The sequence below is a fragment of the Nerophis ophidion genome, linkage group LG06 (assembly GCF_033978795.1).
Source record: "Nerophis ophidion isolate RoL-2023_Sa linkage group LG06, RoL_Noph_v1.0, whole genome shotgun sequence".
NCBI lineage: Eukaryota > Metazoa > Chordata > Actinopteri > Syngnathiformes > Syngnathidae > Nerophis > Nerophis ophidion.
Genome location: NC_084616.1, coordinates 55,007,800 through 55,020,903, shown reverse-complemented (window position 1 = coordinate 55,020,903; position 13,104 = coordinate 55,007,800). Strand labels below are relative to the sequence as shown.

At 39.4% G+C, this 13,104-nt stretch overlaps 1 protein-coding gene across 1 annotated transcript; it reads right to left on the bottom strand.

Moving 5' to 3' along the window:
• Positions 1–919: 919 nt before the first annotated feature.
• Positions 920–10,388, bottom strand: hsd17b10 (hydroxysteroid (17-beta) dehydrogenase 10). Its single transcript, XM_061902295.1, has 6 exons — positions 10,279–10,388; positions 9,737–9,901; positions 3,007–3,171; positions 2,811–2,939; positions 2,548–2,656; positions 920–1,306 (listed from the first exon to the last, which is right to left on the bottom strand). The coding sequence occupies exons 1-6, from the start codon at positions 10,300–10,302 to the stop codon at positions 1,116–1,118; spliced, it is 783 nt and encodes a 260-aa protein (XP_061758279.1). The 5' UTR covers positions 10,303–10,388; the 3' UTR covers positions 920–1,115.
• Between the last annotated feature and the right edge of the window lie 2,716 nt (positions 10,389–13,104).

The following is a 13,104-nucleotide window of genomic DNA, read 5'->3' as shown; positions in this document are numbered from 1 at the left end:
CAATCAATCAACAGTGCGTATTCAGAGCGCATGTATTAAAAAAAATAAAAATACATTTTAAAAAATCCCAGTCCGCAAGCATCCTCATTCACAACACGTTCTTAGATTTCCATGTTATGATACATGTTCACATTATTTATTGACTGTATCTAAAAAAGATTTAAAAATATTTTTATTTAAATGAAGATATGAAATGATCCTAAATGAAATACACTGACTTGGTTTATATTATTGTATATACTAGGTCATAAAATCAGTGTCAGTTGAGTTGGTCCATTGGCTGCCTGTAGGGATTTTTAATGTCTAGCATATGTCAGTATTTAGTGACACAGTATCAATAGTTTTGCAATGTGTCGAAACGCTACATGACGCCTCATCAACCCATCACTAGCATTTGCTGAACCCTGTCAGTTTACGTGATCTACCACTTCGTGGCTGAGTTGCTGTTGTTCCCAAACTCTTCACTTTCCTTACAAAAGCCGACAGTTGACTTTGGAATATTTAGGAAAGAGGAAATTTTATGACTGGATTGGTTGCACAGGTGGTATCCTATGACAGTTCCACACTGGAAATCACTGACCTCCTGAGAGTGCTTGATTTTAAACACCTGTGGCCGGGCCAAGTGATTAGGACACCTGATTCTGATGATTTGGATGGGTGGCCAAATACTTTTGGCAATATAGTGTAGCTGTAACATAAGGTATTTGAGAGTTTACTTAAACATATAATGTATTTATTTATATGTTACTAAAGCAAACGTAGCACGTCATATTGTTCAAATGCAAAAACATTGGTCTTAAAAATCGTACTTTGTTTACTCTGTCCTATCTTCTTCAGTATGACTTATAGTATATCCTACATTAGTCAGTTCATTATACTTTTACAGTCAAAATGTAAGACGAATCATTAAAACAAAAAATGTAGTCATTACATGTTTATTTGAAAGTGTGTTTGTTTACAAAACAACCAGAGTAAAAAGTACAGCTATGTACTGAATAATGCATAACTTTTTACAATTATCTTATAGTCACATTCAGAGATGATATAGTGCAGCTTTTTAGAATGTACATACATTGTCCATTGTTACACATGCACACATCCACAAACACAGACACTCAAGGTTGCATGCGAATAGCTCCGTCGAGCCTAATGACCTCTCCATTGATCATAGGATTCTCGGCCAACGACGTCACTAGGTGGGCAAACTCAGCAGGGTCACCCAGACGTGAAGGGAAGGGCACTTGGCGGGCAAGAAAGGAACGCACTTTCTCTGGAAGCCCCGCCAGGAGGGGAGTGGAGAACAAACCTGCATCGATGAAAGGAATGTACTGAATGTACTCCACGGCCTTCATTATTTTCTTTCTAAACATTTTTTAGTACAAAATGAATACCTTTTTAATCAATGTTCGATAAATCCACCTTTCATTCATCATATATTTTTTACTGATTTATATATTTCATGACTTCATTGATCGCCATTATTTGAAAATGCCAATACCGATCACATGTATAAACTGTACATTTTTAAATGTATTTATGGAGTGTTTTTGACAGTGTAACAATTGCAACGACATATTTAAATTAGCTCCTTATTTTCATTCATTACATACAATTATTTGAGCCAATCAAAGTCAAAAGTATAAATTCACAAAACAAAAGTAAAAACTTTATTATTAATTTAGATTATTTGTTTTTTTCCCACCCTCAAAGTTCTCCTGTGTCCAAAGAACTCTTCTCGGAATTTGTTAATTAACAAAAACCATAAAAAATATTTGGAGAAAAAATAAATATTGACCTAATCCCTAGTATTGATCATATTCTGATACTATCCTTGGTAACGACACCACCAATGTGTGGGTTGATCCGCCCTCCTCTTACGCTCAGTGTACTGACTGTGGCAATGCTGACATATTATTATCATTATTTAGTTGTTAATTTTCAGTTAATAGCTGCTTACTTTTCTAAGCACTTATTAATTGGTGGTGTTTAAAGCCATACTTGCAAACCTTGAGACCTCCGAATTTGGGAGATAGGGGGATGTGTGTGTGTCGCCATTTGAGTACTGGCGAGCAATCTCTGAATCCGGGAACATATCCTTCACGGATTTGTTGACAACTTCCGCAAAATACAACGGAATGTTTCTTGCAGCTATCAGCATAGCCATGTTAAACTTTGCATGCCTGCTTCTGGCTTGCTCCAGGTGTGTATCATGTTTAGCTTTGTCATCCAGTGATAATGATACATGATAATGACATTTAAGATATTAATAAATGTAGGTCTGTTTGCCCTAATGTCACAAATTATTATAGCCTAAGGAAACGTCTCCACACTGTGTATACAAAATTAGTTGCAAGTCGCTCGTCACCCGGTGGATTAAAAATAAATACAGTGTCAGACAAAAGAGATTGGCATTAATTGGTAATGGCGAACCACCCTTACATGCACACCTAATATCTGAATTTGATCCAACAAGCAGTGACGTGCACAAACATTGTCAGGAGTGATTAAATACAAGCAGGGAGCATGAAAAGGGTCACATGCACTTACCAGGTGCTATGGTGATGACCCTTATGCCCATAGGGGCCAGATCCCTTGCAATGGGAAGGGTCATTCCAACAATGCCACCTTTAGAAGCCGAATACGCTGCTTGTCCAACCTGCAATCAATATGCACATGTATCAATGTAAGCTGACAAGCTGTGATAAAATACATTCATGACATCCAACAGTTTGGGTGCCGTGATAAAAATATAACTTTCTGTCACATCTACTTTGCAATCATGAGGACTTCTGTGTTTATTCTTAAATCACCTGTCCATCAAAAGCTGCTACACTGGCGGTGTTGATGATGCACCCTCTGTGTCCGTCTGTGTCTGTCTCGTTTTTGCCCATCGCTCCCACAGCCAGGCGGATGACGTTGAAAGTTCCAGCAATATTCACCTGCATCACACAAGTAATGACAAGATTGTTGTGTTCTCCTTTACCCACACACGTCCGTCTGCCTCACATTGATGACACGCTGAAAGTCTTCCAGGCTATGAGGGATGTCCTTCTTAAAGTTGTAGGTTTTGACCGCCACGGCGATACCAGCACAGTTAACAGCTAGGTCCAATTTGCCAAACTTCTCTCTCGCCAAGTTCACAGCCGACTGCACATCTGCCTCTGATGTCACCTGCAAGAGAAGACAACGTTCTAAACGTACAATCTCAAGAAGTCCAATCCATGATTCATGCACGTAAACAACTTTAGTGAAGTCAATCCAAAAAAAAAAAAAAAAATAGCACTGACAATAATACACAATGTTGGCTATCGCCGGTAACACACAAATGTACTCTTTCTAAAGTTGCAATTAATTCAATTTATGGATCTGGTGAAATTCAAAACTGCACAATGAATTTATAAAGCAGGCAATAATTTGCCGCCGACAAATTTAAAAAAATATTCAAAAACAGAGATAGAAAATATAATTTGTAGGGTAAATTTAATTTAAGACAGCATGTGTTAACTCAACTCTTAAAAGTATGTGCTTATAAGTTTGTGGGGTGACTATCCATCCATCCATCCATTTACTACCGCTTATTCCCTTTTGGGGTCACCAGGGGCGCTGGCGCCTATCTCAGCTACGATCGGGCGGAAGGCAGGGTACACCCTGGACAAGTCGCCATCTCATCGCAGGGCCAACACAGATAGACAGACAACATTCACACTCACATTCACACACTAGGGACCATTTTTTAGTGTTGCCAATCAACCTATCCCCAGGTGCATGTCTTTGGAGGTGGGAGGAAGCCGGAGTACCCGGAGGGAACCCACGCATTCACGGGGAGAACATGCAAACTCCACACAGAAAGATCCCGAGCCTGGATTTGAACCCAAGACTGCAGGACTTTCGTATTGTGAGGCAGACGCACTAACCCCTCTTCCACCGTGAAGCCTGTGGGGTGACTATGTGGAATCAATTGCATGAGAAAACAAAAAACAAACAAAGCAATAACATTCAATTTAAAAATACAAAAACAATGTTTCTAGGTACACAAAGATATGGAAATAGAAACTGAGGGATATATTTTATTCATATAAACTACATTTGATGAAATAATGAGTTTATTCATTTATTATTTTTATTTTATTTTGAGAGTTTATGGTTGTGACTAAATGTGAATTCTGTAATTATATAGTAAACATACTATAACATTTATTATGATATATACTCAATTTTGTTCTACAAGGTAATCATGTTATCGGTTGTTGATAAAGAATCAGATTATTATATCTGAGTGATGGGGCAGGATATAAACTTTTGCTTCTTCCTGGATACGCACCATGTTGTTTTCTATTATTCTATTCACCCTGTTAAAATTGTAAAGGTGGAGAGTATTTTTGGTTGTTGTGATCAAAATAAAATGACAGTCTGAAGTTTAAAATTCAAGGCTATTATAGAATAATTTACAACAGGGGACACCAACCACTGGGATACACTAGAAAAATCTGTTAACCATAGGGGTGTGACAAGATTAACAAGTGACAATATTTCTTGTTTAAAAAAAAGCTGTCGTCTCGCAGGTCAGGTATTACTTTTTTAATCTTTTTTATAACTAGTCAGAAGCGTATTTGTCTGGCCGTGAGCGAAGGATTGGAATGGCAGATCGAGTGCTTTGTGCACACTACAAGAACTCGCAAACAGAGCAAACTTCTCCACTTTCTGTATCAGCGGCTTGAGTCGGCCACTCGGGAAGGGCATGGCGGGCTCTTTCCTTTATTTGATGTCGACGCAGAAGACGGCTAAACTGTCAATCATTCCAATGCGCGACTCAGAAAAGCACTCAAAACAGGCTGAATTGCTGCCCAGATATAAAACAATACAGCCCAATCATTGATACAACTGACAAATAATGCAAAGCAAAGCTCTTAAAAAAGGACATATTTGATAAAAAATTTACTCCATTTAAACTTCTATAATTTTTGGGAAACAAATTCAACAGTTATAAGCTCATGCATGCAAAGTCCTTTATGACTTCAAAGTGGACCTGTATTGTCTTGTGACCCAACCAACTTCAAAAACGTTGCTTTATTAAAAGCGGAGGCCCTGTTAGAAATTCCCCGCCACCCATTCAACACTTTTCAGTCAGGGGGGGGAGCCCTTGGAATTGTCCCCACTGGACCATCCTATGAGGTAACACTGCTTAAAATTGATGTTAAAATACTGTCTCGTTCTCGTGAATCCAATATTGTCTCGTCTTGGGAGATGAGACTGTATTGCCACAACGCAACTAGATAGACACTTTTTTTTGATTGTTTTGTATTATCGTTAATAAGTAACCCTGTGAATGAGATTCAAATGTATATCCAATTTGAGAAAATTGTGGTTACTTTTATTTAATCATAATACACTTTGACTTCATGACATCGGGGTCAAAGTTGGGGGTGATTACTACGGCCAGAGCGTACAGAAGGAAACAAACTATGTTTACAAGCTTTCACACTGGGACTGCTGAAACAACCTCCCAAGCTAGTGAAGATAATGAGGAGACAAGAACGCAAAAAGCAAGTCAAAAGAAAACAATAGTGACATAAAAAAAATTGTGTCTAGAGATGCACTGATCAATCGCCCACCAATCTGTCGAGTCCAGTTAAAAAAAGTATATAATAGGCCAACGCCAATAAATGACTTTTGATGCTGATCCCAAAAAACCATGCCCTCAGGCTGAGACTTTATTCGTTTTTGGTCCCTCGGCTGACACAGGCAACTAGCAGCAAAAAGTGTATGTCCACACACAATATGGAGTCAATCCCCTATGTTAATATTCACCTCCATTGAAGCAAATAAACTACATTTTGTATAAGTATCATTATAATTGAAGGACGAGGTTAACATGTTACACACTGAGTAAGAACAAATACAAGCAAACTACAAACCCTGTTTCCATATGAGTTGGGAAATTGTGTTAGATGTTCATATAAACGGAATACTATGATTTGCAAATCATTTTCAACTCATATTCAGTTGAATATGCTACAAAGACAACATATTCAAACTCATCCCAAAAATTTTTTTGTGCAAATAAACATTAAGTTTAGAATTTGATGCCAGCAACACGTGACAAAAAAGTTGGAAAAGGTGGTAATAAATACTGATAAAGTTGAGGAATGCTCATCAAACCCTTATTTGGAACATCCCACAGGTGTGCAGGCTAATTGGGAACAGGTGGGTGCCATGATTGGGTATAAAAGCAGCTTCCATGAAATGCTAAGTAATTCACAAACAAAGATGGGACGAGGGTCACAAATTTGTAAGTCAATTGTCGAACAGTTTTAGAACAACATTTCTCAACGAGCTACTGCAAGGAATTTAGGGATTTTAACATCTACGGTCCGTAAAATCATCAAAAAGTTCAGAGAATCTGGAGAAATCACTGCACGTAAGCGATGATATTACAGACATTTGATCTCTCAGGCAGTACTGCATCAAAAACCGACATCAGTGGGTAAAGGATATCACCAGATGGGCTCAGGAGCACTTCATAGAACCACTTTCAGTAATTACAGTTGGTTGCTACATCTGTAAGTGCAAGTTAAAACTCTGCTATGCAAAGCAAAACCCATTTATCAACAACTCCAAGGAACGCCGATGGCTTTGCTGGGCCCGAGCTCATCTAAGATGGACTGATGCAAAGTGGAAAAGTGTTCTGTGGTCTGACGAGTCCACATTTCAAATTTAATTTGGAAACTGTGGACGTGGTGTCGTCTGGAAAAAAAGAGGAAAATAACCATCCGGATTGTTATAGGCACAAAGTTCAAAAGCCAGCATCTGTGATGGTATGGGGGTGTATTAGTGCCCAAGGCATGGGTAACTTACACATCTGTGAAGGCACCATTAACGCTGAATGGTCCATACAGGTTTTGGAGCAACATATGTTGTCAACCAAGCAAAATTATCATGGACGCCCCTGCTTATTTCAGCAAGACAATGCCAAGCCACGTGTTACAACAGCGTGGTTTCGTAGTAAAAGAGTGCGGGTACTTTCCTGGCCCGCCTGCAGTCCAGACCTGTCTCCCATCGAAAATGTGTGGCGCATTATGAAGCCTAAAATTTGACAGCGGAGAACCCGGACTGTTGAACAACTGAAGCTCTACATAAAACAAGAATGAGAAAGAATTCCACTTTCAAAGCTTCAACAATTAGTTTCCCAGTTCCCAAACGTTTATTGAGTGTTGTTAAAAGAAAAGGTGATGTAACACAGTGGTGAACATGCCCTTTCCCTACTACTTTGGCACATGTTGCAGCCATGAAATTCTAAGTCAATTATTATTTGCACAAAAAAAAAAAGTTTATGAGTTTCAACATCAAATATCTTTGGTTTGTAGTGCATTCAACTGAATATGGGTTGTAAAGGATTTGCAAATCATTGTATTCCGTTTATATTTACATCTAACACAATTTCCCAAATCAAGAAATTAGGTGCTCAGTAAAGTTTAAGAAATATACTGTAGATGGAAGTACATTACAGTAAAAGCTATTAAAAAGAAACTAACAAGTCGTTCATCATTCTGTTTTTGTTTACTTTCCGGCCAGTTCAGTTTTAGTTGCAGTCTGCATAGCCGTCCCTAAGCTTCAATGCCTTTTCTTAGGGACACTCATCTTTTGTATAATTTTTGGCTTAAGCATTGGATACCTTTTTACCTTTACCCTGCCACCCGCTGTTTCCCACATCTACAAAGAAATTAGCTACCTGCTGCCACCTACCGATATGGAAGAGTATTACAGGGTTACTCTGCAGAGCTCTAAACCAAGCATGGGCAATTATTTTGACTCAGGGGCCACAATTAGAGAATAAAAATGTGTCTCGGGGCCGGTATATTTATTTTTTAAAACCCCTTTACAAAACTTTTCAATAATGTCTGATTGATTGCTAAAAACGTTATGACAGACCAACTTGAAAACATAATGGAATTTTACATTTTTCTATGACCGATAAAACACTGTATATTGACAAAATATGAAAGTCACAACCCCGTTCGATCGACATATTTAACAATCAAGTGAAACGCAACAAAAATGCAACAAACAGTGAAATAGGAACGCAAAGGGTACAAAATGAACCCTCCTACAATCTCATATATGTGATATATCACTAAGCTTTAGAACTTTATTGTGAAAATCTCCTTCCGCGTCTGTGGAAATGCTTCCCGCCAACACTGCTTGGTGCCTTGTCTGAGCTGCTGTGACGTATATGACCATAGTAACTAATTAGATGACCATAGTAAATGATTACTACAGTAAGTAATTAGATTACCATAGTAACTGGTATATCATCCATAAGCGCTGATTCCAACCCTTGAAATACTTTGTACAGTTCAAGACTTAGGGTAATTAGAAAACATCACTGCACATCATAATGGCTGCTACGCTTTACATCTTAAGGATCTAAAAAAATTTTGGGAATGTCCGGCGGGCCAGATTGAAAAGCTTAACGGACCGCATGTGGCTTCCGGGCCTTAATTTTCCCAGGTCTTCTCTAGACAGTACAGACACTCAACAACAACACATATTTTTTAGACTATAATTACTGGTTTGCGAAAAATATTTTTAACCCAAATAGGTGAAATTAGATAATCTCCCAAAGCACACCAGACGGTATCTCACGAGTGTGCCGCGGCACAGTGGTTGAAAAACACTGCTTTAGATTAGCATTTGACTATCCAGAATATTCCATAATGACATTAAAATGTTAACAATTGTAAGAGTAGATGTACAGCACTGACCAAAAAAATGGAAGTCAAACACACACACATCAAATGTTAAAATATCAACATTTGATGTTTCCCAGAGCCCAAAAAAAGTCTGCAAGCTATAGAGCGTTTTCTGTTCGGACTCCAGTACTCTGGAATGCCCTCCCGGTAACAGTTCGAGATGCTACCTCAGTAGAAGCATTTAAGTCTCATCTTAAAACTTATTTGTATACTCTGGCCATTAAATAAACCCCCTTTTTAGACCAGTTGATCTGCCGTTTCTTTTCTTTCTTCTCCTATATCCCCTCCTCCCTTGTGGAGGGGGTTCGGTCCGGTGGCCATGGATGAAGTGTTGGCTGTCCGAAGTCGGGACCCAGGATGGACCGCTCGTCCAGAGACGGGACCCAAGATGAACCGCTCCCCTGTGCATCGGTTGGGGACATCTCTGCGCTGCTGACCCGCCTCCGCTTGGGATGGACTCTCGCTACTATATTGGATCCACTTTGGACTTGATTCTCACGGTTACGTTAGAGCCACTATGGATTGGACTTTCACAATATCATGTTAGATCCGCTCGACATCCATTGCTTTCGGTCCCCTGGGGGGAGGGGGGGGGTGGGGTTGTCCACATATGTGGTCCTCTCCAAGGTTTCTCACAGTCATAATGGTCGACATCCCACTGGGGTGAGTTTTTCCTTGCCCTTATGTGGGCCCTACCGAGGATGTCGTTGTGGTTTGTGCAGCCCTTTGAGGCACTTGTGATTTGGGGCTATATAAATAAACATTGATTGATCGATTGATTGATTGAATGTGTTTGACTTCCATATTCTCTTTTCTTTCTGCAACGCAAACACGGGACTTGTGCCAATTGCAAGTCAGTATTTGTTTTGTACAGTAATTGTATTTTTGTTCCTTTTAATTTGAAACATCAGTAAGCTACAAATGTATTACATCGGTGGGCCAAAAAAGCCTGTGGACCTTTTTTACTTGAACAAGTGTGTCCTTACATCTGCTGGGGCGAAGGCACATCGGTCTCCCAGACTGGCAGCCAGAGCTTTGCCATCAGAGGATGGCAGGTCCAGAATGACAGCCGATGCTCCGCTCTGCACCAGACGCTCCACTGTGGCCCGTCCCAGACCTGAGGCCCCACCGGTCACTAGACCAACCATACCCTATAAAACACAGCAATGGAGATGGACATCATGGGGGACAAGTTGGCACACGTGATAAATAAAGACAACTAAACTTTTTAGTTACAATCTAGATTTGTGGTGTTCATATAGAAGATTGCTAAACTAAAAAGCCACTAAGATAATACCAACACCTTAATTAGTTTGCTATGATGGAGGAGAGGTTGTGCCAGCATGACAGCAGGTTAGCAAACTCACTCACAGCTCGCATAGTACACATGTCAGTTCGTGGCTAAGCCATTTCTAAAACTACAAGAAGAGACACCTTTCCGTCTGGAAATCATATGGAAAACAATAAATTTTAACTAGGCTACGTGCAGGGGGAAGCATTACAAAGGTTTATAGTTTATTTTCCTCACCTTGACACACCGAATGTTCGCCATCTTGGATTTGATGCAGACGTGACGTCACGCCCGACCAAAGATCGTGTATTTGACAGATGCATCACCAAACGTAAACTCGTACGTCCCTTGTACTCAGGGGAGTTTCTGGTCAAGTTCAATATTATTCTAAAAGTAAAAAAAATATTGTTTTTGGGCCAAATATTCAATGTATCATTCGTTCATTTGCTTTTGCATTTAGACTTAAACTAAAAAGATTTCCTTTTTATTGTCATTCAAAATTGGACTTTACAGTACAGATAACAACGACATTTCGTTGCATTAGCTAATGGTAAAGCAGGATAAAAAAGCAATAAGGTGCAGGTATACATAAATAGATTACTGTACAGATAAATATATTGCACTTTTGCATATGCATCCAGGTTTATGGATGTATGTTATATTGTCTATTCCAGCGAGTTAATCCATTTTGGGGGGGGGGGGGATCTGGAGGGATTATTATGATGCAGAATTTGCAACCAACACACACAAAAAAAACAGATGCCGATCCTGGGTTTTTGCGAATTCGTTTTTAAAGTAAAAAAAAAAAAGAAAAAATGAAGAACAATTTGTTTTTCTTATTTTATATCTAAATTAAATCAACTATGTATAACACCAGACTTAAGACCAGGGGAGACAGGGCCTTCTCTGTGGTCGGTCCTAAACTCTGGAACACTCTGCCCCTCCATGTTCAAACTGCTTCCACAGTGGAGTGTTTTAAGTCTGGTCTTAAGACCCACTTTTATTCTTTGGCTTTTAACACTATGTGAGTTGTGTGGTCCTCTGTCCTCTGTTGTCTTCTGTGTTTTTTTTATACACTTTGATTTCTATTTTACTGTTTTAATTGATTTTACCCTTTAAGATGGTTTTTAATCATATTTGTTATTATATAGTTTTTTTATATTGGTTTTATATTTATTTATTTTTTGTTTTTATTCAGTCATTGGTTGATTGATTGATTGATTGATTGATTGATTGATACTTTTATTAGTAGATTGCACAGTACAGTACATATTCCGTACAATTGGAGCATAATATAGTTTTTTTTAATATTGTTTTTAACATGGCTGTGCAGCACTTTGGAAACGTTATTGTTGTTTAAATGTGCTATATAAATAAAGTGGATTGGATTGGATTGGATAACAAGTGTATAAACTTAATTTCAGCAATTGCATATGACGTCACGTCCCTTTTTCTTCTTCGCGGCTTAATTCACATGATGGTCAAGCAGCTTCTGCGTAGGACTAAAAAACAAGTATGAGTGAGTGTAAAGTTTGTATTGCTGTTCTGTTCTTGGGTGTCCCAATCATTCAAATAGAAAGATAGGAAAGAGCTTTCAGAGTCCTGAAATAAGTGGTCCATAAAGGTAATTAAGTCAAGAAATGGCTCTAAAATATCACTTTCATCATCTTGAGGAATACAATCAGAACATGCGTGTGTCTGCAGTGATCACTTTGTAAAATGTTTTTTTGAAAATTTGATTTGTTTAAGAAACCTTCTATGATGGCACTGGGTTTAGTGCGTGTGTACCATGAATTGATTTACGTGGACCCCGACTTAAACAAGTTGAAAAACTTATTCGGGTGTTACCATTTTGTGGTCGATTGTACGGAATATGTACTGTACTGTACAATCTACTAATACAAGTTTCAATCAATCCAATCAATCAATCAATCAAAGTGTCTCACAATATGGCATGGCCACAATTTGGCTCGGGGTCTTTTCTGAAGTTTATTTCTGGTCTTGTCATCCTCGTCTGGACAGAAGGGTGACACTACAGTGTAGCTGAATTAAAAGTGAAGTCAGAGATGCTTTATTGAACCAAAAGTTGCTTTATTACAAGCATGGGTCATTTACACAGGATTGCAGTTCCGGGGAGGAGGTCAGGTCAAATATGGAGGACTCCTCTCCCTGGAGAACCCAAACATTCAGCTTAAATATTCCTTCTCCTCTGTCTGGTTGTGTGCTAAGTCCAAACAACAACACCTGACCATTCAAGGAGATGTTCATGTGTATCCATCCCATCCACTTTCTACCGCTTGTCCTGTTCAAGGTCACGGGGGGTGCTGGAGCCTATCTCAGCTGCATTCGGGCGAAGGCGGGGAACACCCTGGACAAGTCGCCTCCTCATCGCAGATGTTCATGTGTAGTGGCTGGAAAATAACATATGTATAGCATAACTTGTAGGCTTGACATTTAAGGTAAACATGAAATCTCTCTGCCAGAATAGAGCTATAAATGTGTCATTCCAAAGCCTGGTTTTATTGATTTTTTCTAGGGAGAGAGCGGCAGCACGGTGGAAGGGGTTAGTGCATGTGCCTCACAATACGAAGGTCCTGAGCAGTCCTGAGTTCAATACCGGGCTCGGGATCTTTCTGTGTGGAGTTTGGGTTCCCTCCGGGTATTCCAGCTTCCTCACACCGCCAAAGACATGCACCTGGGGAAAGGTTGATTGGCAACACTAAATTGGCCCTAGTGTGTGAATGAATGTGTGAATGTTGTCGGTCCATCTGTGTTTGCCCTGCGATGAGGTGGCCACTTGTCCTGGGTGTACGCCTCCTTCCGCCCGAATGCAGCTGAGATAGGCTCCAGCAACCCCCGATACCCCTAAAGGGACAAGCGGTAGTAAATGGATGGATGGATAGGGAGAGAGCAAATTCCAGTCCACATGCGAATGTCATGTTAATACCTTGTAATAAATATTGTGATTGTTGGTCCAATCTACCGTAAATTTCATAACAGAAACTATGAGCTTGGATGTTGTTGTTGTGCAGTAAAGCCAAGTACTTTATTCAACACGAAATA

Coding starts and splice junctions, on each gene's coding strand:
- hsd17b10 (XM_061902295.1), bottom strand. CDS start 10,302: ATGGCGAACATTCGGTGTGTCAAG. Junction 9,902..10,278: donor CGAACATTCGGTGTGTCAAG/GTGAGGAAAATA, acceptor TGTGTTTTATAG/GGTATGGTTGGTCTAGTGAC. Junction 2,940..3,006: donor ACTTTCAGCGTGTCATCAAT/GTGAGGCAGACG, acceptor TGTGTGATGCAG/GTGAATATTGCTGGAACTTT.